The following is a 21,647-nucleotide window of genomic DNA, read 5'->3' on the forward strand; positions in this document are numbered from 1 at the left end:
TCCCTAGCAGATCCAGAACCACTTGAAATTAAACTTCACTCAATTAACTTTCTTTTCTGGGGACAAGGATTGTCCGTGTGACATCATACATCTGGTTTCTTTTCCAAGGCTGTGTTGTGGCAAGAATAAGCTTATCCTATTATAGAACAGTTTGGGTTTTTTTTTTTCTATTTTCCAAAGGCCCAGACACGACGTTACTGCTGTTCCTCTACCTTCAATTATTAACATGCCTACATGGGCAGCTTCTCCTTCTGCCACTGTCAGCTGTCCCATGTTTTGCCACCCTTCTTCCTCCAGTTGCACTTACTGAACTTCATTTCTCCCAACAGAGGTAACTGAAAAGCCCAGCTTAACAAAGCCTTGAACTGTTCTGCTAAGTGTATTGTGTACAACTTACAAAGTAATTCCAGACATGTGCAATATCCTTGCTCTACAGCTGATAAAAGTAGTATTTAGTAAATAGGGTCTCCAAAACCAATGGTTCCCAACTCTTTGGAAAGAATCTCAGTGTTACCACCATCTTTCTCTCTCCGTCTTTCACCCACGGGCTGTTACTGCATCCTTCTATTCTACCTTCCTTCCACCCTGCTCCAGTAACACTTTGTTATTAAAACAAGCTCTGCTCTGCATTATGCTGCACACCTTATAAAAGATGGTTCGGTGATCTGCAGCGCTCATAACAAGCCCATGACGATTACACAGGTCAGTCTTTGTGTCTTGACAAAAAGTCAAGCCAAGGGCAGTTGAGGGGCGATAAGCCAAAAGGCCAAACTACACTTATGATCCATTCACTCTCCGAGTAGTCATCTGCACTGACCACAGACTTGAAGTCACTCTCGAAGGATGCACAAATAGCACCATCCACGAAGGCAAGCATTTCTCTGCATTACTCATCCAACCCTGTTTATACTTGTTTCTTTTAACTGGCTCATTCACTTCTCTTTGACCAGCTTATATCCAAAGTAGGCATTTAAGTTCAACAGGGCAAGAACTGCTTTAACACTTTTTTGCCCTAAAATTTGTTTTTCTTTAGGATATTAACAAATTCTCAATGAAGAAGTGGAGCAAATTTGTGCATGTAGGATTAGCTGCTCACAAGGCATGGCTGCCAACAATTTCCTCACAGTACAGTAGTTACCTTCTCCAGCCTGAAGCACGCTGTCCATGCTGTGTGGAGAAGCCGCAAGCTGTGGAAAGGCTGCGTCACCACTATCAAGTACGTTGGTGCTGGGGATTTCAAGAATTAGAAGAATCAGTGATAGAAAACCCTGCAAAACAGTCACTCTGCCAGTGCATCAGAATGGAATGCTTCAGGGTTTGAGTAGTTTGTGAGTCACTGTCACCCCTGTGAAAGAAGCACCGTGACTGACACCGAGGCTAGATAAACAACAAAAATAAACTACAATGGCACAACTCCAAGAGTGCAGAGAACCCTAACAGCTTCTCTCACAAGAGAATTCCTCTACAGCAGTTATTCTACTGTGAAGTCACTGCACCTGTACAGAACCCTCAAGGGAAGAGAAAAGGGGAGAGGAAGTCCTACGAAGGCTGGAACCACAGGTTTTCCCAAAGAAAAAAATATTTATATTTCTGCAGGCTTTAATAAACAGATATTAAACTACTGCAGTTATTAAACTAATTCCCCTCTCCCCAGGTCTGCAGTTCCAGGTGTTATCTGGAGAAGACACCTGTTGTCATATAGAAGACGTGCACATATTTAGGTCAAACCTCATCTGAAAACAGGGCAAAGCAATCAGCACTTACATCGGCTAAGAGAAAAATACTTACGAAACGACTGTATTTGTTGAGACAATGTATTCTACTTCTTTGGTCCAAGGGTTCATGAAACTGAACCAGCGACTCCGCAATGTAATAAAAGAGCCATCTTTTATTTTAAACTTGTAGCAGTTAGTTGTAATTTTTTCTCTTGTCTGCAAAACTAAATACAGGCAGAAAACAAGTAACTTTGTGTCAAACAGGCACCACAATTACATAAGCAGAGCCCTTATCAGGGAAGCCTCAGTTAATTCCTCCCATCACCCCTAAAGAAAAATGCTGTTTCTGCAGTTATCCCCCTTCACCCAAAGCGAACCTCAAATATTCACTAAAAATCCATGGAAGTCTAAGATAATCACATTGCTTGGCACATGCGGCACAATGTTCTGTTTGCAAATGCTTTAGTCAAGAGAATTATCCAAATCTTTCCAGGTTTGTTTGGTTGTATTAATGCACAACTGTTCTCAATATTTTTACAAAATTTCTTTACTGAATTATTAATAATTGTACCTTGTCTATGACACTCTGCAAGATGTCCTATATCATCTTGATGAAAATATTCGTAACACGAAGTACCTAGAAGTTCCTGGGGTAAGTATGCGAGAATGGCTGTTGCCCTTGGAGAATGCAGGTAGAGGAAAAAAAATATAAGAAAAGAATTTTTTTCAAGTTAAAGTATTAGTGACAGATTACTAAAACTCACACTGAAATTGGGTAAGGCTCAAGTAACAAGGAAAGGTATTTTCAACTTAGAAGGTAAAAAAAATCATTAAGAATCCTCTTTTTAATTCTCAGGTAATTAAAGAAAGTACGTAACATCAACAGCCCTCAGGTATTACATTTGACCTATCACCGCTGGAGGGGATGTAAGACTTTCTAAATAGCTTTGGCAGTATATTGTAATTTTGTGAATCTGACCTTGAATAAAGCTGCCTTGTAGCAGCCACAAGATAATACGAAGCTTTCTGCATAAAATGCCATTGAAAAAAAGACGTGAAAGGGTCGAAGAACTGCCGTGTTCCTCTGCATATCCACAGTGCTGCTGCTACAGAGGCTAAATTGTAGCACAACACATGTCTCAGGAGCATTTTCTCCCCTCAAGTCACAAGCCTTAAGAGTGGGCTAAAAAAATCACCCCACCAAACCCTGCAGCCACACCCATGAAAAAGAAAAGTTAACAAACAGAAGTTTTCTGAATAAGCACAAAGAGACCAACTATGCGTCTCTGTGTTAAATCAAAGAGGAGCATGAAGCAAATAAACCAACTTTTTGTTTCATCAGAACCAGCCACAAAGTCAAGTAATTTCCTTCCTCGTCAGAAACCTTTCGAACGAAATACACCTGCGATCGCCAACATGGGAAAGCCATGGACTCTTGATCTGCCTCTCCGGCAGTGTTCAATGAGCTGCTGGCCAGGATGGAGGACACCTCAAGAAGCTAGGAAAAAACCACTCTGCATCAACTTGGTAACCCGAGCTTTCCACTAAGTTCAAAAGAAAAGGCAAAGCAATACTGGAGGCAAGTGACAATGAGCTACACAACAGCCTTACACAAGGTGGAAGGGTCATTCTCAACAAGGAAGAAACTAACAGCAGGCCTGTATGCTGAACACTCTGGAGATGTGTATGTTAAAACAAGATGACAACGATTATTTCTTGAGTTGTTAATGATTTAAAAGCTGTAACAACTTCATTCGGGTAACTCATCTAACCCAGAATACCAACATGAAGAATAACCGATGGGGGGGAGGAGGAAGGCAGAAGAGAAGTGCTGTCACCTTGTACATTAGGGGTGTGTACGCTTGCCTCCAGCCCCCAGAAGACAGCCTAAGATATACTTTTGAGGGTATCAGGGAGGGACAGTACATTACTGCTACCACGGTGCACACAACACAGCCACCACTTGGGGAAATCATTCTAAGACTTCCTGGTGAAGGAAGAAAGAGTTGAGAAAGGAACAAAGCAGGACGAGCCATCCAGGAAGACCCTGAAATGTGCACCATTTAATTTAGAAGATAAAGAACACAGTCAGAATCAAATCTGCAGGAGCCCTAGTGAAACTGCTCAAGAACATCTGAACAGAAAGTAACACGGCTGAATGTTTGAGATCCTCACTAGAAGAACGGAGACCAAACAAAAATACTGAACTACAGTGAACTTTGATTTGTACACTTCTTAGAAGAACATTTACTGGAGGAAAAATTATAGTTCCTTGAAGAAATCAGAGTAAGAGTCACAATTTCAAAGTATTCCAATGCAAATTAAATAGGAAGGGTAATAAGGAACAAACCTACGTAGATCATCACCTCTTCTGCAATCTCAAAAATGCCCAAATTAAATATTATAAAATGCAGAAATTAGTACATATTAATAACTATGAATAAGAACAGCAGGAAAAGCACCGAAGCAGAAAACTCTTAGTATCTAAATGCAGGGCATTTTTGTATTTTCCCCAGACACACTAAAGGCATTCAGCACCAATCAGGTGGCTTACACCTGAAGTCCTCATGGACCAAGAGCTCTAAAACCTCAGCCTTGGAGAAGGAAATATTACAAGTATTTACAAGAGAAATTTTCAGACTGGCCTTTGTCTGGTGAACCTTATCCCAGGACACTTGAACTGCTGATAGCTCCAAGATGCTTTGATGAATTATCTCCGAGAGCCTATGGAGTAATGGTAATGAAGTAGCAAAACATAGAGTCTTATCTTTAAGAAGGAAGAGCTAGGAACCAAGTCAACTTTATTCCAGTATTTTCCCCAAGAATTTTAGTATCCAAGCCTTTTAACAACATTGCGGTGGTGGGAAACCTGACACAGATGGGTAACAGCCAATACTGGGCATCAGTAAGCAACTTGTCAAACCTTTTACATTTACTTGCACAGCAGTATGAACCGGCTTTTTGGAAAGAAGATGCACCAAATTACAGCAGATGTCAAAAGACTTTGCGAATTTAATATCTGACCATATTCTATTAAGCAATCAAAGAAATTGCTCTTGTTGTTCTTGAATTTCATCCTTTATTTACTTTTTTCCTTAGCTTGCTTCTCTGACTTAACAAGGCAGCTTTGAACTCTGAAGCTGTCTATAATGTCATCTGCATATATAATAAACTTCATTGTACTCTCAACTTCACCATCCAGATTCATTAAAGGCACTGAAGGAGTAAGAGGTGGGATGGGTCTAAAATTCCATTCAGTGTAGCCTGCCATTATGACAGTGAACTGTTAAGTAGTTCTCTGACTGTGGCAGCCCAGCTAGTTAGTACCTAATCTATAGCAGTTCTTCTCCAGGGACCATGCAATCCGTAAGTACAAAAAGCGCGACCGAGTTTAACAAGTGTCTCTTTCCTGGATTTTCTTGGACAAATGATAAAGAAACAAGTCTATATGAACAACAAACCCCAACACAGAAATAAATTAATAGTTTTTAACTTTTACAGGTGCCTGCCTACATGTTGTCCAGTGGAAGCACGGATCACAGGATGCCAAGCTTAACCCTTACAGATGAGGTTTTCTTCTAAAAAAAAAAAGTCCCTCTCAAAGAGCCCTTTGTAGCATACACATTCCAAGGACTGTAAACAATAGCTGGAAAACAAGTAAGGACATATGTGTTTAAATACAGCAGGTCAATATTTTCTGAGTCTTACTATTTTAGAAATACTTGAAAATTATCCTTCAGGGGAATGTCTGATCTTTTGAAAGCAAAACTCGTTCATGAACTACCATACTTTGGCATGACAGAACAGCACAATTCCTGAACAACAGCAAGGCTAGGAGTGCTCTCACAGCTCCCAGAGTGATCGCCAGCTCCAAGCGCTGTTGCTGAAGAGCTAGCATTTCAAAAAGCTTTCTATCAAATTAGAAACAAAAAACCCAAACAACCTCACCAAAAACCACAAACCCCAAAAAACCAGCCACCCCAACCGGATAGATGACAAAAAAAAAAAAAAAAAAAAAAGGCTGTCCTCACCACACTTCCTCTCCAGACTGCCAGCTCTATTTCCTCTCCAAGTCCACTAAACATCAGCTGACACACCAGGCTCACCCCGGAAACCAATTCTGGCAGACAGATTCTGTCAGAGTTCAGAGCCTGGACTTTTCTACATTGCAAGCAGCCGAGCCTAAGCCACAGACAAGCTGAAACAGCCTCATCTGCTCAGTCTCAATCCATCTCCACAAGGAAAGGAACCAAACAAGCCCTCTCCAACCAACCCAGCATAACCCCTCCACTAACATCCTTCAACCACCTTTTTTCCCTCGACGATGACAGTTATTTTGAAGGAAGACCCAGGTCATGTCTCTCTGCTACTTAAGAAAACGCAAGCAATTTCTTTCAAAAAAGATGAGAATTAGCCTTTTAGATAATAAATAAAATTGATGCTTTAAAGAAGATACCACACTGGTACAAGTTCTCAAACCTTTTCCAAGAAGTAAAGCTTATGAAAAGCTTGCTTTCTTATAAATAAAAAAGATGAAATACAGAAGTATTAATTTAGCAGAATGTGTCCAAGTATATAGCTAAATAAATGTGTACGCTATTAAAGCCTAATGCAGCCTGTGCAATAACATAACTAAGTTGTGTTTCCAAATGTTTTCAAATAAAGAGCTAACAATCACAAAGTCCAGTCTCAAAACAGGACAGCATATTCTTTTGAGGATTACCTGCATACATTCCCTTAACAAGTGGGCAGAAACAATCCCTGGATTATTCTGTCTAGTAAACCATATTTTTAGAGAGTTTGGGGTTTTTATTTAATTTATTCAGTATTACAGAATAAATACATAGTAATAGCTTTGAGCTTGGGTTCAAAAAACAAAGTAACTTGCAGTCAGGATTTAGTAAAAAGTTGAAAAGAACAGTCATTTCTTTTTTCAATAGTATTTACACTGCTTTAAGTAAAGCTGTCAGTAAAGCAGCATCGGACAGTAACTTACTGTGGAAGTTATTACAAGTATTCTTACCTCTGATCTACAAAAACAAATTTCCCATCTATTGCATGTCGAGAAACATATTCTGTAGGTTTCACCCTGATCTCACCGTTGACTGGCTGTGGTACTACATGAGGATGCAGCCGTCCAATTGCAACAAGACAGCTTAAATTACAACCCTCGTTATCTGGTTCATTATCTTCATCTAGTCCCATTTTTGTTGGCGGCCAGCTTTTCAAATATCCTGTACTATGAATAGTGCAAAAGCTTTTGCGGTCTGCTGTAAAAAGAAAAAAAAAAAACAAACAAAAACCAAAAAAAGCAGTTAGGTCATGGATATTGCTCTGGCGAACTTCATCTCAGTTCCGCTAATAATGCATCTCCTCTCTTCTCCAGGAAATTTGGGATACTGTTCACCAAGAGATTTTTCAGCACTCCTGCTTCAATGCAGCTAATCTGAGATACTTCAATAAACAATTTATCTCTGCAAAACCACTATTTATATTGAAACACCACATAGTTCAGACCAAGGTCACTTTTGATCATCTTTAAGTAGAAATTACATCACATTTTATTATTTCAGCACAGGATGCAAGTAATCTAAAGGATTGTCTGAAGAAATTAGTATATTAATAAATAAGTAAGATGCCTTTTCCAACTTCACGTGAGGCTCCTACAAAAACCAGGAACAATTTGTCTGGCAGAGTATGCAGTCTGGGGTGTACAGGGCATAGCTGTACGTAGGGGTCAGGATGAAGATTCACAATGACAATTAATATAGTCGGTATCCGAAAGGAGAACCTCTACTCCTCTGCACTGAGCAAGCCACAAAACTGCAAGGCAGACTTTGACAGAGAGGCAGAGCAAAAGGCTTACGCCTAACTGCACAAACTGGTTTCCTCAGGGATGAGCACCAAAGCACAACCCAGTGTTGAATCTGTGCCTGGATCGAGCAGGAAACACTTGGGGCAGCTGCCACCTCCAGAGACAAAACAGTGAAATTGCCTCCTGTTCTCTAGTTGATGCTTCCTACTTTAACTGATACCAAATGTATTATCCAAAGTACTCAAAGAAGTAACTTTCAAACTTGGACTAAATACATATTCCAGCATGTCTAGAATACTAACCTGCAGAGGAAAAAGACATTACCAGCTCTGATAACATTATGACCAAATACTTCTGATGTAGAAATGCTATGTTTCCAGTACCCAGAAGGTTCCAAAACCACAGATGACCTCAGAATAAAATCATTTTTTAAGTTGGAAATCCATGCAAATATCACTTGTCAAATATGGAGCAGAGAAATAGAAGGGTAACAGCTCCCCTTTGTTGAAGACACTGGCTAGAAGGTCAACACTGAATGCGATATGATCAACGTCTAAAGAAGATGCAATAATAACACCAGAACTGCCAGCACAAACTGCCTGCAAAAATTTCAAGAAAGCACAGAAGAGAATTTGGCTTTATTGCTAATACAGTGTGTAAAAGGTATCAGGGGGTGGGGATGAAGTATGAAGAAGTAACAGACCTAGACATAATTCGACATTTTAATAAGAAACATTGACAGTGTTCAATAAACGTGAAAGACTTAACCACTGCAAATGAGCAACTGAATACTAAAAAAAAAAAAGCCTGACAGCCATTAATTTCATTTGGTAATAAGATGCATAATTGTTACCTTTCTTCTTCGAACAGGTTGAAGGGAAATCCTTGTCTTCTACTTTCACTGAAGGTCTATTGCACTTCATCCTACAAAAGAAGGACCGTCTTGCTCCGGAACATAGTCGTGATGGTCCAGGTGTTATATCAGTTTTAACTGGGAGTCCAGCTGTAGCAAACAGAGGAAGTGAGGAAGCTGTCTTTGTCAAGTAACAAGTTAACCATACAAATGATTACATCATACAACCCAACTGTAGAATCTTTCAAGTCTGCTGGGACTTGCACAGAAGTCCTTTTATATGCTTCTTCAGAAGCAGAAGACCCATTTTGGAGATTTTCATGTAAGCGAGTATGTGCAGGGCTCAAATGACCACATCAACATTAGAATTTCTGATTACACTTTCTAGCGTGAAAACATCAACGCAGGCTTGAGAACACAGGGTTCTAAATGCAAAGATCAGCATAAGATTGCACAAATCCACACAAGTTTTGCAATAAATATTGTGATTTCTTTGAACACTAATCAACTGATTAAAAAGAGAGAGAGATTATTCACTCATAACTAGAGTGGTACTTCATACACAGTTACTCAACAGGCCCATGACCCTTCAGATTCAAAGGCTTTTCTATCACAACACCCACCCAGAGAGCACATATGCATGTATAGACCGGAAGAGGCCGGGTGCCATTCCAGGTCCATCTCAACTGGTGTGCTTCTAGACATCAGATTTTTTCACTGTTCTGACAGAAGGAGGAATGAAGGTAGCAGTGACCTACAAAGCGACTGCACATCCCCCAAGACCTCCAGTTGTGCGTAACAAGTCTCTCTAGCCTCACAGAAATAAAGGCATACAAACATGCCCTAACAATAAGTCTTGACCTTTACCATATTCTTGCAGGAGATTCTTAGCTTATTTTCTGCAGAAAGTAACTGGAGAAACACAGTTCCCAAACACCCATCAATTCTGGGAGCCAGCAGCAGTGCGCTGGTACAAACAGAGCTCCAGGAAGATGCCTGGCACGCATCAGGAGCACAGGTTTCCGCAACACCAGTGATGCAGCTGGAGCTCCAAGCGGACAGTGCTCTAAGAGCCAATGGAAGATTTAAATCACACAGCAACTTTTCTACATCTTACTATCCACTTCAACCATTTCTGCGTGGGGATATGTATAAATGAACCGCTATAAGCATGTGCGAAAACTTCTAGGGCTCTGTAGGCTTTTAACATAAGGAGGAAAACAATGATGCCAGTGTTTTAGTGTGAAGCGTGCCTCCCTTAAAATTAGAATTGAGTGAGGTCACCTCAAGGTGGTCAGACTGTCCCGCACCACATGCACTCCAAACTGCTGTTCAGTGGTGAGAGTACAAGCTGTGCCTGAGTCACTCATGCCAATATAAAAATAAATACATACATTCATACTAGTACTCTTTATGAGTTCTTGAAATTCTACCAATCAGTCTACCATAGCAGATGGGAAGACTGCAATTCACAGTATTCATTTTTTCCCTAACTTTGTCAGAGGCATGCAGAAAAAGGAGCTAGCACTGGATATACATGCTTGACAATGAGACAAAACCAGATGCCAGAAAAACTAAAGCTGATCCAGCTGGAGCCTCTATGCTCACTGCCGTGGAATGATCTCTCTCGACTTCAGTTTCTGAAGTCGAGCTGGTGGCTTGTTTGAGATGAGATCCTACAGATTGCTGCTCCTGACAAGCTTGAGACTCAATGACCGGGAAATCTGCAGTTGTAAGATACCACGTTTTACTTAAGCAATGCAGACTCCTGTTATGAGAGTGAATTAAACACCCACTCACCTCAAAAGCAGCAGAGACACAGAACTACTTTAAAATACCAGAGTGGAACACAGCTAAAAGACATAGTTGGAAATGATTCCGAGGACCAAATTAAAAACCTCGTAAGAGAAAGGTTAGGTCACTGATGGAAGTGGCAGTAAGTAACAGATAAACAAATAAAAAGAATCCTCTATCTTGACTGACAGCTAAGGATTACCAAGATAATACTGAGTGTATTCTGACTGTTGAGACTGATGGATTAGAACAAATGCTTCATATGTTTGAATGGGAAAAATTAAACCTTTGACATCTGGAAGAGAGAGGATACCCCACAGGTGAAGCCAGCTAAACAACCCATCTACATTGCAGTGCATGCCAAACCTACTAGCTTCTACATTCAGATATCTGTTTCGTACTCCCCCCTCCCGCCCCCTCCAGTCTTTAAGCTAAAACTTCCTTGCCATGACATGCAATCCAAACAGCACCCCATACACACACTTTTGATATTAGGCAAATATTCCGAAGCAGTGAATCTGGCTACACGACACTGTTTTTCAAGAGGTGGCAATACTTACTTTTTGCATCTATAAGCCTTTCTCGTGGCGCAGTGTCAGAAGAAGAGAGCTGCTCCTTCACTTTGGCAATGTCTTTAGGATGAAGGTAATCAAATAAACTTTGACCAATCAAATCATTCTGTAGAGATTGAATATTCAGTCAAAAATTAAAGTAATTGTTCAGTATATTTTATCAATTTTAGCATCCATTATAAACTATCTTTTTACATATAGGTCTAACCAAGAAACACCAAACACCTGAGATACAGGATTTAATGGAAGTTATGTTTTCTCTATATACTTAAGTTACTACAGGAGACAGGAACTTTTACTAAGAGTTTTGAAGAAGTAGCATGCTCAATCCCCACCACCAAATATTCTGGTTTCTCTTCAGTCCCACTTATACACTACATATTTGAAGGAAAAAGTCCTAATTCTTTCAGTGTTTACATGATGAGTAGGTATTTAGTATATACCTAACCCAAGGCTGGCTGAGGGAAACTTCTGAAGCTAATACAGTTTTTAAATTTGGTAAGGAGGGCAGATGACAGAAAGAATTAAGAATATTATTTACACAATATACAGTGCAAGTTAAGCGTCACATTAAGCATACGTCAAAAAAACCTGGCTTTGGTATAATTGCTTCCCAGTTTCTACCAGTAAGTATGCCAGCAAAACCAGAACAGACAGAAAGAAAACTAAGTAAAAAAATTCATGTGAAGCTCTTGGAAGAACCTCAGACTGATTTTTCAATAGTTGCTTATACTCCGAATTACATAATGCTTTTGCAAGCCTGAGGGTAAATCCCTGATCAGAATGCATCCATCAGTGAAGTAAATTTAGTTCCTTTTCACCTCCTTAGTTTGAATGAAAACCAGAAACAATCTTGTCTAATGACATGGCAGAGAAAAGCTCTTCCTTTGCAACAAATCTCAGCTTTCAAGACAGACTACTCACATAAACATCCTTCCATACACACACACAACCATAAAAAAAGCTTTCAAATCTTTTAAGGCCTAACATGACTTAAAATGGAAAAGAATACCTGACTGTAGTTGAGGATCTTGAAGACAGATTCTGAAACAAACAGTATCTTCCCTCTGTCACAGCCCACAACAAAAAGAAATCCATCTGCTGCCTAATCAGGAGAAAAGGAAAAAAAAAAAGTAAATTACCAAGTTATACATCCTCATTGCATCATTATAACCTTTAAAAACATTTTGTATACAGTGGAATTTCTACACTAGGAGAGCTGTCTTAACATGTAGAGATAACTGAGCCAACAGGCAAGCTATGAAATTACAATAAAGTCTTTTTTGCATCTGCAAACATTTTTGGCATCATTCTGGGCATCATGCCCAGAAGGTAAAATCACTTTCATGGGAAGAAAGAATCCATGTCTTGTACAATAACATTATGATTATGTTAAACAATGCCTTCAAATTAAAATACTATTTTAACTGTATTTATTCCATAGTTCCTCTTTTAGAAACCAAACATAACCTGGATATTTTTTATGTGCCTGTAGGCAACTAAATCTCATTTCAATAGTACTCTTTTTGAGCCACATACAGACATGCAGCATTAGACCCTAATTTTGTAGTTTTAGAGTCACAATGCTTCAGAAATTAAATTCTGTATAGGCTGCACGCAGGCACTGCAGTGCTTCACAAATTACACAAGCTACTAGAAGTGCTTAACTATTGACAAATCATATATATTCTCCACACTATAAAAGAAATATAGAGCAAGAAGCCAAACACATTAAGTTATGTTACATTAGTGACCTCAAAAAAGGTGTTCATTATATCATTGTATGCTGAAAATCGTGTCAAGGTAGCCCATAGCAGAAATTCTGCAAGAAAACAGTTCATATCATTTTGGTTCATTCCATGAAATAACTGAAGATGGTTACCATCAAAATATCAGAGTTTCCTCAGATCTCCCTCTTAAATCTTTTGGCTTAAATTAAGAGATGCTAGTCATCGTTAAAACCCATTGACTTTACGCAGTAGTCTTGCAGCTTTCTTCATTATCGTCCATAATCACAACATTCTTAAGATGAGATACAAGGCAGAAAAATATTGGTGTTTTGCTTTTGGAGAGTTATATTCACAGTCATTAATATTTCTTAATTAAAAGCTGAAACATACCCTGAGAATAAGATGTTTTAATTCATCATCTGATAAAAAAGCAGGCTTATAGTTTGCTTCTGTATATGGGTTTGTAGCACCTAAAGAAAACAAACAGACAATCCCCTATCACAAACTTAACAATACACACTTAAATGAGCAATTTTCCTTTGGCTCCTCCTTATACTAGAATCATGGAATCATTAAGGACGGAAAAGACCTCTAAGATGATCAAATCCAACCATCAACTCAACACCACCATGCCTACTAAACCATGTCCTGAAGTGCCCTATCTACACAGTTTTTGAACACTTCCAGGGACGGTGACTCAACCATCTCCCTGGACAGCCTTTTCCAATGTCTGACCACTCTTTCAGTGAAGAAATTTTTCCTAATACTTAACCTAAACCTCCCCTGACACAACTTGAGGCCATCGCCTCTCATCCTGTTTGCTAGTTAGAGAAGCGACCAACACCCGCCTCACTACAACCTCCTTTCAGGTAGTTGTAGAGAGTGATAAGGTCCTCTCTCAGCATCCTCTTCTCCAGACTAAACAGCCCCAACTCCCTCAGCCACTCCTCGTAAGAGTGTTCATTACAGGTGTCCTTTAAAATGGAAGTTGCTTTTTGGTTTAGTTTTACTACCAACTTCAGCTCTGTTGGTATTAACTTAAAAAAGGATAGCTTTTTTGCTAAAACAAGTACTGCATTATGTAGTAATGCAAATGAAATGCTTTCTGAGATATAAAAGTGTTCCTTGACATATTTTTTAACCCAAATGCTGTCCTTGATTTATGGTCTAGTCTCAGAAATAGAAATGAAAAATCAGAGATTAAAAAATAAAAACTTTCAGACTATTTCTTCTCTTGATAACTTAGTAAAACGCAGCAAGGTCATGTAAACAGACTGTCACTTGGGAACTTACAAATCAGTTCTCTCATTCCCTGCCAAAGACAAAAAACAGCATTACACTGACATCATCTTGCAATGCCAAATGCCCAAAATTAGCAACAAATGAGGCAGTTATTTATTAAAGAGTAATTCTTCTCATTCTATCCCCTTCATAAAGACAAAAGAGTCAAATGAGTAACCACTGAAGTGCTAGCCTAATCAAATGACATTGGCAGAAAATGTTAAACCTTGCAAAACCGCTAGGATAAATATGACTGGAAGACACCAGGTCTCCTAGAAACTAGAACAGTGACTCTTTCTTTAAATTGGCTGCATCACTATCTTTTCTCAGGGGCATATTTCTTGAATGCTTAAGCTTTCACCTTCATCACCAATGGTACCAAGCATTGATTCACTCTTACATGAAGTTTTAGGATATACAGAGATCTGCAGCAACCACAACTCTTCTAGATCTGCGTGTCTCCCTTCAGGTGCTTGTAGCAGAAGATTGAAATTGAATTTTCAAAGTACTCTCCATTCTCTCACAGAGAGCTCAAGGTACGAACAGAAAACCTCCCAAGTCCTGTAGGAATGTTACACCTAACATCTAACCTCTCTACCCAAGAAGTTCCGCATGTTGCCTGCTTACGAGCACTGCTCAGTGCTACACAAGATTCAACTGTCCACTGCCACTAAGCCCTTTGTTGCTCCCCCCACCTGCCTCAGCTGCCTTGCTTTTGGTGAATCTAGCGATGGCGATCAATTGCGTCAGATGATGGAAAACTCTTCTTTTCTAATCCACAAATATCCCAGTCAGATCAGGACATCGGACCACGAACCAGTAAGCTGTAAATGAACACGCATCAAACGCCAAGAAAAGGGGAGAAGTCCTCCCAAAATGTATTAACTTACTCCTTTTTGGCAAAAGGGCATGAAAGGGGGAGAAAAAAGTATGGCATTTTGCTGTCCTCCTCCAGTCTTGTCCTACCCTCCTCCACCCTCAATCAACTTACCACGTAATGTTTTCATGTGCTGGACAGCCATTCTCAACACAGTGAGTTTATCTAGCTTTCGAGACATAGCGTTGCACGTTGGTACCAAAGATGCCAGTTCATCTATAAAACTGTTCATTTTATCTCTACGCCTTTTTTCAATTTGACTATGAGCCTCCCTAAACAAGTAAGGTGGTGAAGAAAAACAGAAAAGCATGAGAAAATAAGTTGTATTTAAAAAAAAAATCCCCAAATCCAGCATAGCAAAACCACAAAAATAACCTCTTCCTGATAATTAAGTTACTCCCTTATCCTCATGAAAAGGACATCCACACACAGAATTCTTCAGCCATTCTATGTTCATTATTTGGGTGAGTTACAGTTCTAAGCAATAGGCAAGGCTGCATCACACAATGTTGGCCATACAGTACACTGAATCCTTAGTTCTGAAATAATCCACTGAACATAATTATCTAGAGGTTTCTACTGCTGTACACCACTTTTGTTCCTAGCATGTACATTAAAACACAACTGGAATCATAAAGGTCACAGATAAGCAAATTCCAGTGTATATAAATATTAAATAAAGCATTCCATTAAGAATTTGTAATCGGTATACTATATAAATATACTACTTAAAACTACCTTTTGCTGTAGCAATATGAGTCTTCTATTCATCCTATAGCTTTCCTATATACTTTCATAATATTTGAGATACTTCTGAATTAACTCTTCCTAATCAGGAAAAATTATGATAAACACTAAATAATTTAATATTTGTTTTACATTTTTCCGTATTAAAGAGACTTTTAATGCTTTTACCACCCATTATCAAGTTTGAAAGAAACAAGACGAAGAATGTAACAGTATCAGAAACACAGGCTTCAATTTCAATATTAATGAAGTAACTAAAACCAAGTTACCCACCAAATTAGTATTTTCACAAAACTATATGGCGCTTATACATTAAAAATGTTAGCAGTGCAAAGATATGGAAAAATAATAGAAGGTGAAAGCTAAGAAAAAATATTTTTCAGGATAAGAAACACATACAAATATTTCACATGGCAGAAGTTACAAGATAATTCTTTTCATTATACTTGTTTAGAGTATTACCTTGCATTTTTTATTCTGCCTTGTTGGTCTGTATACTCCAATCTGTCGAGAAATGATATCACGAAGTTACAGTGTTGAAAACATTAAGACCAATTCTTTCAATACATCTTACATACCTACTGATCCTCATTAAAATCAGTTTTTTAAAATTTGAATATTTATTGAACCTTTCTCAAGAAAAGATAATTATTTATAATATTGTGGCTCAAAGTGTCGGGGGTTTTAGTTTGTTTTAATTTGTTTAACAATCTTAAGTCTTTGTCCCAGCAAAGAAATTATTTGGGGCACACGACCACAGTGACACTGAAAACAGGTATCTACACACAGGACCCTATGTCACTACTGTGGCTGTATCAATAGTACCTTCCATGTTGGTCATCTTTATCTGTATCCATACCTTCCCTGCAGAAACAGAATAAAACAACATATCACAAATTAAGCAAGATGAGCAAAACTGTTACCAAACTACCATGAAATTAGAATAAAGTATTCCTATCATCTTTAAATCACCCATACAAAAATAAGACTAAAAAAAGTAAGAACTGGAAGGACTAAAGAAGTTGTGTGGTTCTTGTAATATTAAAACATTTTCTTAAATTGGTTGTGTCTCCTTCGGAGCTAACAAAATGGCACAGTTTGACGTGTTTGACAGTAAAACATGCTGCAGTTCAAAGATATCATCTGTTATAAAAATGTTTTTCAGTTAACTAGAGTGGAAAAAGAAAGGACATAGCAAAGCAGGTATTTTTCATGTCTTCATCAGAAATAGGCTACTAACTTGCATTTACTATAGTTAAAAGTTTGACCAGAGGCAGTTCTCAAAGTGCCTAGCATAAAATTCACAAACTGCCCTGAATTACTTGTGCAGTTGCCTGCATGTTTTACACTTCAGTTTTTCTTATGGTAGCTGATTTTGGAGTAGGAGATGGTAATAATCTAGACCAGCGAACCACTGGCGATTGCCAAATGCATGGACAGAATGAGAGACCGGATTAAACTAATTAGGCACTTTTTTAATTAATACAACTTTCAGTGTAGATAAATGGCTTACTTTAGTCTCCACATTAAAAAAAATAACGTAAGGAAGGAGCCATGAGGAATAAAAAAGATCCCCTTTATTACATTTTAATATTGTATCTATGTACAGAAATAAGAAGGAGAGGAATACGTAAGTTTTCATGGCCGTATCTGGTAAAAAAAGTTGAATGCCTCAGACTACAGCACTGTCAGACAAAAGAATTAGGACGAGAATGTTTTGACATACACAAATCTGTAGAACTGTGCTTAAATGGACACTCATAAGCATGGCTTATTCTGGCTTAATTTTCCTCTGCAAGTTTCAAGTAATAGGCAAGGAAAAACACTGAGCCTCTTCTAAAGTGAAACCAATTATTAAAATATTTATACTTACTCAAAAGGAAAGCCATCAAGTCTGAAAATAAAGAAAAATAAAGTATACCATACACAAGAAATAAGAATAATGTCTTACATTTTCTGTTGAAACTCTCAAGATGATTTATACTCTATTTGAAATGAAAAGCACAATGAAAACAAGACAATAGCAGTGAACATATTCTAAGGAAACAAGCTTGTTCAAATTAATCTACTTTCTGAAAGAATACTCTGCTTTTTAAGAAAAAATAGCATAGTTCATTACACTTAATCTGAAAACTAGTATAACAACTAACCTAAATTACATTATGCAAATCATTTAGATATTGCTCCATCTTCAGAAATTAAAATATCTGTGCTTTATGTGTGTTGCCCTTGTGGTCAGATAAATGGGATTTCAGAGGACTCTAAGGCCAGAAATTAAAAAAAATGAAAGAAAGAGAGAGTATCCCATGTTTGTCAGTTTTTGATTCTGCCCAGCAGGAGAGATGAACATTTTCTTTTAGTCAGTACTAATGTCCTAATTCTAAACCTTATACAGACTTCATCACAACTTAAGGAAATTAAACAGAACTTCTACACGCGAGCTAACTGCTGGCACCACTTCAAGACTATTAAGTCTGAAACACCATGAGCTTTCAAATGTTAAGAGACTATGAAAAATCTTCTCATATTAGCCATTAACATACAAGTTATTCAACACTGGACATTAGCCATCTTAAAAATAAACATGGTAGTCTTTCATATATTATTCATTGCAATTTTAAATCAATTATCTTTGTGATTAGTTTTTGAAAGAAGTCTGAATAATGCTAAAGGTTTTCTTCATCTCTCAGTTCGCAGATTTGAGTTACTGTCTTAGTCAATGGCTCAAAGCGCTTCTGATGGTCACAAAGAAATAGCATGCAGGTCTAGAATAGGACTTAGAATCAAGGCACTTGTGATGCCACCTTTAGCTACAGGATGCTTGTTGTGACAAAATTCTTTTCAGCCTTAGAAAAACCCAGAAAGCAATATTTAAAAGAGGTACAAGGTAAGTTACAAATGCGTCAGGATAGTTTGTGTTCTTATCATATATTATTTCAACTGAAAACACTACTCCCAAGAAAAGAAATTAACTGTTTATAGACCTGTGCGTGAAGTCTTGGATTCCAGACTAAAACAGACCATAGTGGAGAACAGACAACCTTTGCTGAAGTGACAGCAATAGGTTGGACAGGAATTTTCCTGGAGGAGTGGCAGGAGAAAGAATTGAAGAGAAGCTGGTATGGAAAGCTGAAAGCACAGCTGATCAATAAGTTGCTTGTACTTCAGAGTTGAACAAAGAATCACACTAAAACAGTCAGGTTCTGCCTTCCTTATTCCCTGATTTCACTGGTAGATGAAGCAGAAAACCGGACACTCAGACAATTTATGTAAAAAAATAAATTGTAACATCAGCAAAAGCTGAACAGTAGTATTTCTGAACATCTACCGATGCATACACATAGAAGGAGGGATCAAGGAAGTCTACCTTAAATTCTGTTTTAAAATAGGAATATTTACTAGCCACCATTTCCTTTGCAACACAACATGAACTGTGGTATGACAACAGCTGTTGTAAACTTATTTTACTTCGGATTCAAGGAAACAGTGTTTTCACATATCTTAAAAAAAATGCTCACACAGCCTAAAAGGCAGAACTGTAACTTACAAAAGCAAGCTGTCTTTTGGAAAAGAGGACTTGAGCAATGCTTCCTACCCAGAAGAATAAAGATGGAGAAATCCTTTCTAGAGAAGAGGAAGTTGGTAAGACTGAGGCTGTTCACTGGATTTTGTAGTAGTCAATTCAACTAGAGGGAGTCATGTGCTTTTCAGCAAGCCTAAACGCGTATCAGAGAAGGTACTTATGCAGTACGTTTGTGGTCTTTAAACAGTACTTAAAGTTTTGCACGCAAGTTCTCCTAAAAAGAAGTCCTACGCGCAGTGAACCTAATGCTTAATTGGCATGCTCAGCATGGATTAAAAACTCTACCCCTCCCTGCAAAAAGAACTGCCAACAATCCAGAGGCCCACAATGATAAAGTTTATGCTAAATTACAGCTATATAGTCCATTTTTATGTATTAATAACGCATGGGATTCTTTCACAAGTCACCCTGCAGCTAGACTTTGTAAAGTTACAACACATATCTGGTTTCTACACTGACTTACTCTATAAGTAGGTTGGTCTTGGTGTACCTAGTGCAGAAGACATTACATGTTTGGAAACTTGGCAAACTTTACTATGACCTTCAGTGATCTAAAGCAGAGTTGGTGTGAGTTCTTTCTATTTCAAATACCTGCCCCAAGAGAGAAGCTATGGCTTGGACAGTGCTTCTGAGCACTGTGACTAGCAAGCTTCCCTTAAAGAGAAGCAGCTTTCTGGAAACAAAGCCACGTTCTGCCACTGACTCAGAAGAAACCAAGTTTTTATTTCCTCAGGAATGACAACCTACAGTCAAGGACCAATACAAGATTAAATAAGTTGGTTAAATGGAAGGCAGATCTACCGCCTCCAACCAGAGACTATTCAGATTCATATTCAACTGGGAAACCAAAATAGCTTCATCAGGCAAAGGCTGGCAGCACACTGATAGGAAGTGACTAAAAAGACAAAAAATAGGTGAAGAAAAGGAACCATTCCCAGTTTTGCTTCTGTTTTTAATGAATTTATTATCTTCCCTCTAACTAGTCAGACACCCTATTTCCTGTGTAAATGGTCAATACAATGAACCTTCACACTGTATATTTCACCAGTCTTAATTTCGCCCCCCAATCAAAGGTTTCTTTCCTCAGCCTGACCCCATCTGATAGTCCTCAATTCTAGCTGCACCGAAATGAAGGCTTTATTTTTATTATATAATGAACTTTCCTCTTAATGCATAGTAACTTTTTTCATTATTAAAATCTTTACAACAGACTGTCAAGAAAAGGTTATCTAAAAATTGCTGCATTTCAACCATCTCCCCCACTGTATTGTTGTGTTACAACCTCTTTTTAGCAGTGTTAAATGAAGAGAAATCCAACTTACTGATAATCGGTAGAGCTTCCCTTTCTTTTCCTATTACAATCCATTCCTGAAGTGCTAAGAGAACTGGAGATCAAATCCGCAGGGTCTGGTGACATAAAGTCACTAATTGTAGAAGATATGTCCATCCTTTGGTCTGCCATTGGATTGTTTAACACTAGAGAACACAAAACAAAAAACCCACAACCAAAAAACCACTGCATGAACAGAAGCAGAAGCTTAACTATTTTTAATCAAATAAACCAAATCTCAAACCTAGTATTTTTAAAAACTGCAAAAAACCCACAATCCTATTCTTACCTCTTGTGATAAAACACATAATAGGCAATTTCTCCTTTTCCAGTTACTGATGTATTGAGTATTGCACACAAACCATGACCACGCTCAAGACACATTACTTAGCACAACTGTTTTTGAAGAATTGTCATTGTGACTTTTAATGAAACCAGCTTTACTCTTATGTTAACTAGCCAGCCAACTGCTTCTACCTAACATAAATAAAGCATCAGTTCTGTCTGTCTTTTGGTGTTCGGGAACACTAGCTTTAGTGTGTCTCTCCCTGTGAAGATAGCATCCAAGTTCATAAGCTTTGACACTTCTAATTCCACTGAATTTCATGGAACAGAATTCAGAAGAGTTCCATAGCAAATCAGGTTAAATAAACACCTCCACCACAGCAGACCCCACAAATAAAAAACTAATAACCCAATGATGGTCTAAGAAGACTACTTAAAGGTACAGATGAATCTAATTAGCTTTTTCATGCAAAACATACAAGTTTTATTCCTCTAGACTGCAAATAATTATATTGTTCGAAGAAACCCTGTGAAAAGTTTATTCATTACTAAACAGCATCAACTGTTAAACAGAAGAGTTTTTACCTGAAAGCCTGTCTTGGAAGCCTAGATCCACCTGGTGAAAGATAGTGATGCTCAGCCTGAAGCAGCTGATCACCTTAGAACTCTTTCATGCCTCATATTCTGTTAGTTGAGTACTTTCAAAAACCTGAATGGGAAGAAAATCAGCATGCTTAAAAAACACTTTCAAAACAACTTGGTTTAGAACAATTGTTTTAGACACAGTTTACAACAACAAACAGATGTATACTACTCAAGGATTGAACTGTAATTTCCTTATAAAGTGTAGAAGCATTATCCATCATCAAAAGGTTTAGATATTGGGATGTGCATCTCCAGTGGACCAAGCTTTGGAACAGAAGGAATCTCTTCAGCATCTCTTCCTTTATCATTCCTCGGTCTTTGCATAAAACCCTTCTGCTCACAAACCATGATCAGATCTGAACACATTTGTTGTCAGATGCTACCAGAATGAGTCAAATTGTTGTTACAGTGCAAAAGACA

General features: G+C 38.2%; 1 protein-coding gene across 4 annotated transcripts in view; it reads right to left on the minus strand.

The window, feature by feature from the left end:
* Positions 1-21,647, minus strand: part of BMAL1 (basic helix-loop-helix ARNT like 1) — a 54,792-nt gene that overhangs the window by 5,868 nt on the left and 27,277 nt on the right. For 3 of the 4 annotated variants that reach the window (XR_012764672.1, XM_075427485.1, XM_075427486.1), the window contains exons 2-15: positions 21,168-21,291; positions 20,290-20,443; positions 17,258-17,278; positions 16,210-16,248; positions 15,847-15,888; positions 14,752-14,909; positions 12,870-12,949; positions 11,762-11,854; positions 10,738-10,855; positions 8,384-8,533; positions 6,739-6,985; positions 2,287-2,393; positions 1,789-1,939; positions 1,139-1,227 (exon numbers count right to left, since the gene is read on the minus strand). Coding sequence is in view for 3 of the 4 variants with exons in the window: in XM_075427485.1 (XP_075283600.1) it covers positions 1,139-1,227; positions 1,789-1,939; positions 2,287-2,393; positions 6,739-6,985; positions 8,384-8,533; positions 10,738-10,855; positions 11,762-11,854; positions 12,870-12,949; positions 14,752-14,909; positions 15,847-15,888; positions 16,210-16,248; positions 17,258-17,278; positions 20,290-20,429 (1,435 nt within the window). In the remaining variant the exon portion in view is untranslated. The remainder of the gene's footprint in view (positions 1-1,138; positions 1,228-1,788; positions 1,940-2,286; positions 2,394-6,738; positions 6,986-8,383; positions 8,534-10,737; positions 10,856-11,761; positions 11,855-12,869; positions 12,950-14,751; positions 14,910-15,846; positions 15,889-16,209; positions 16,249-17,257; positions 17,279-20,289; positions 20,444-21,167; positions 21,292-21,647) is intronic. The other variant, XM_075427487.1, reaches the window with a different exon arrangement.

Source organism: Opisthocomus hoazin, chromosome 7 (assembly GCF_030867145.1).
Source record: "Opisthocomus hoazin isolate bOpiHoa1 chromosome 7, bOpiHoa1.hap1, whole genome shotgun sequence".
NCBI classification, from domain to species: domain Eukaryota; kingdom Metazoa; phylum Chordata; class Aves; order Opisthocomiformes; family Opisthocomidae; genus Opisthocomus; species Opisthocomus hoazin.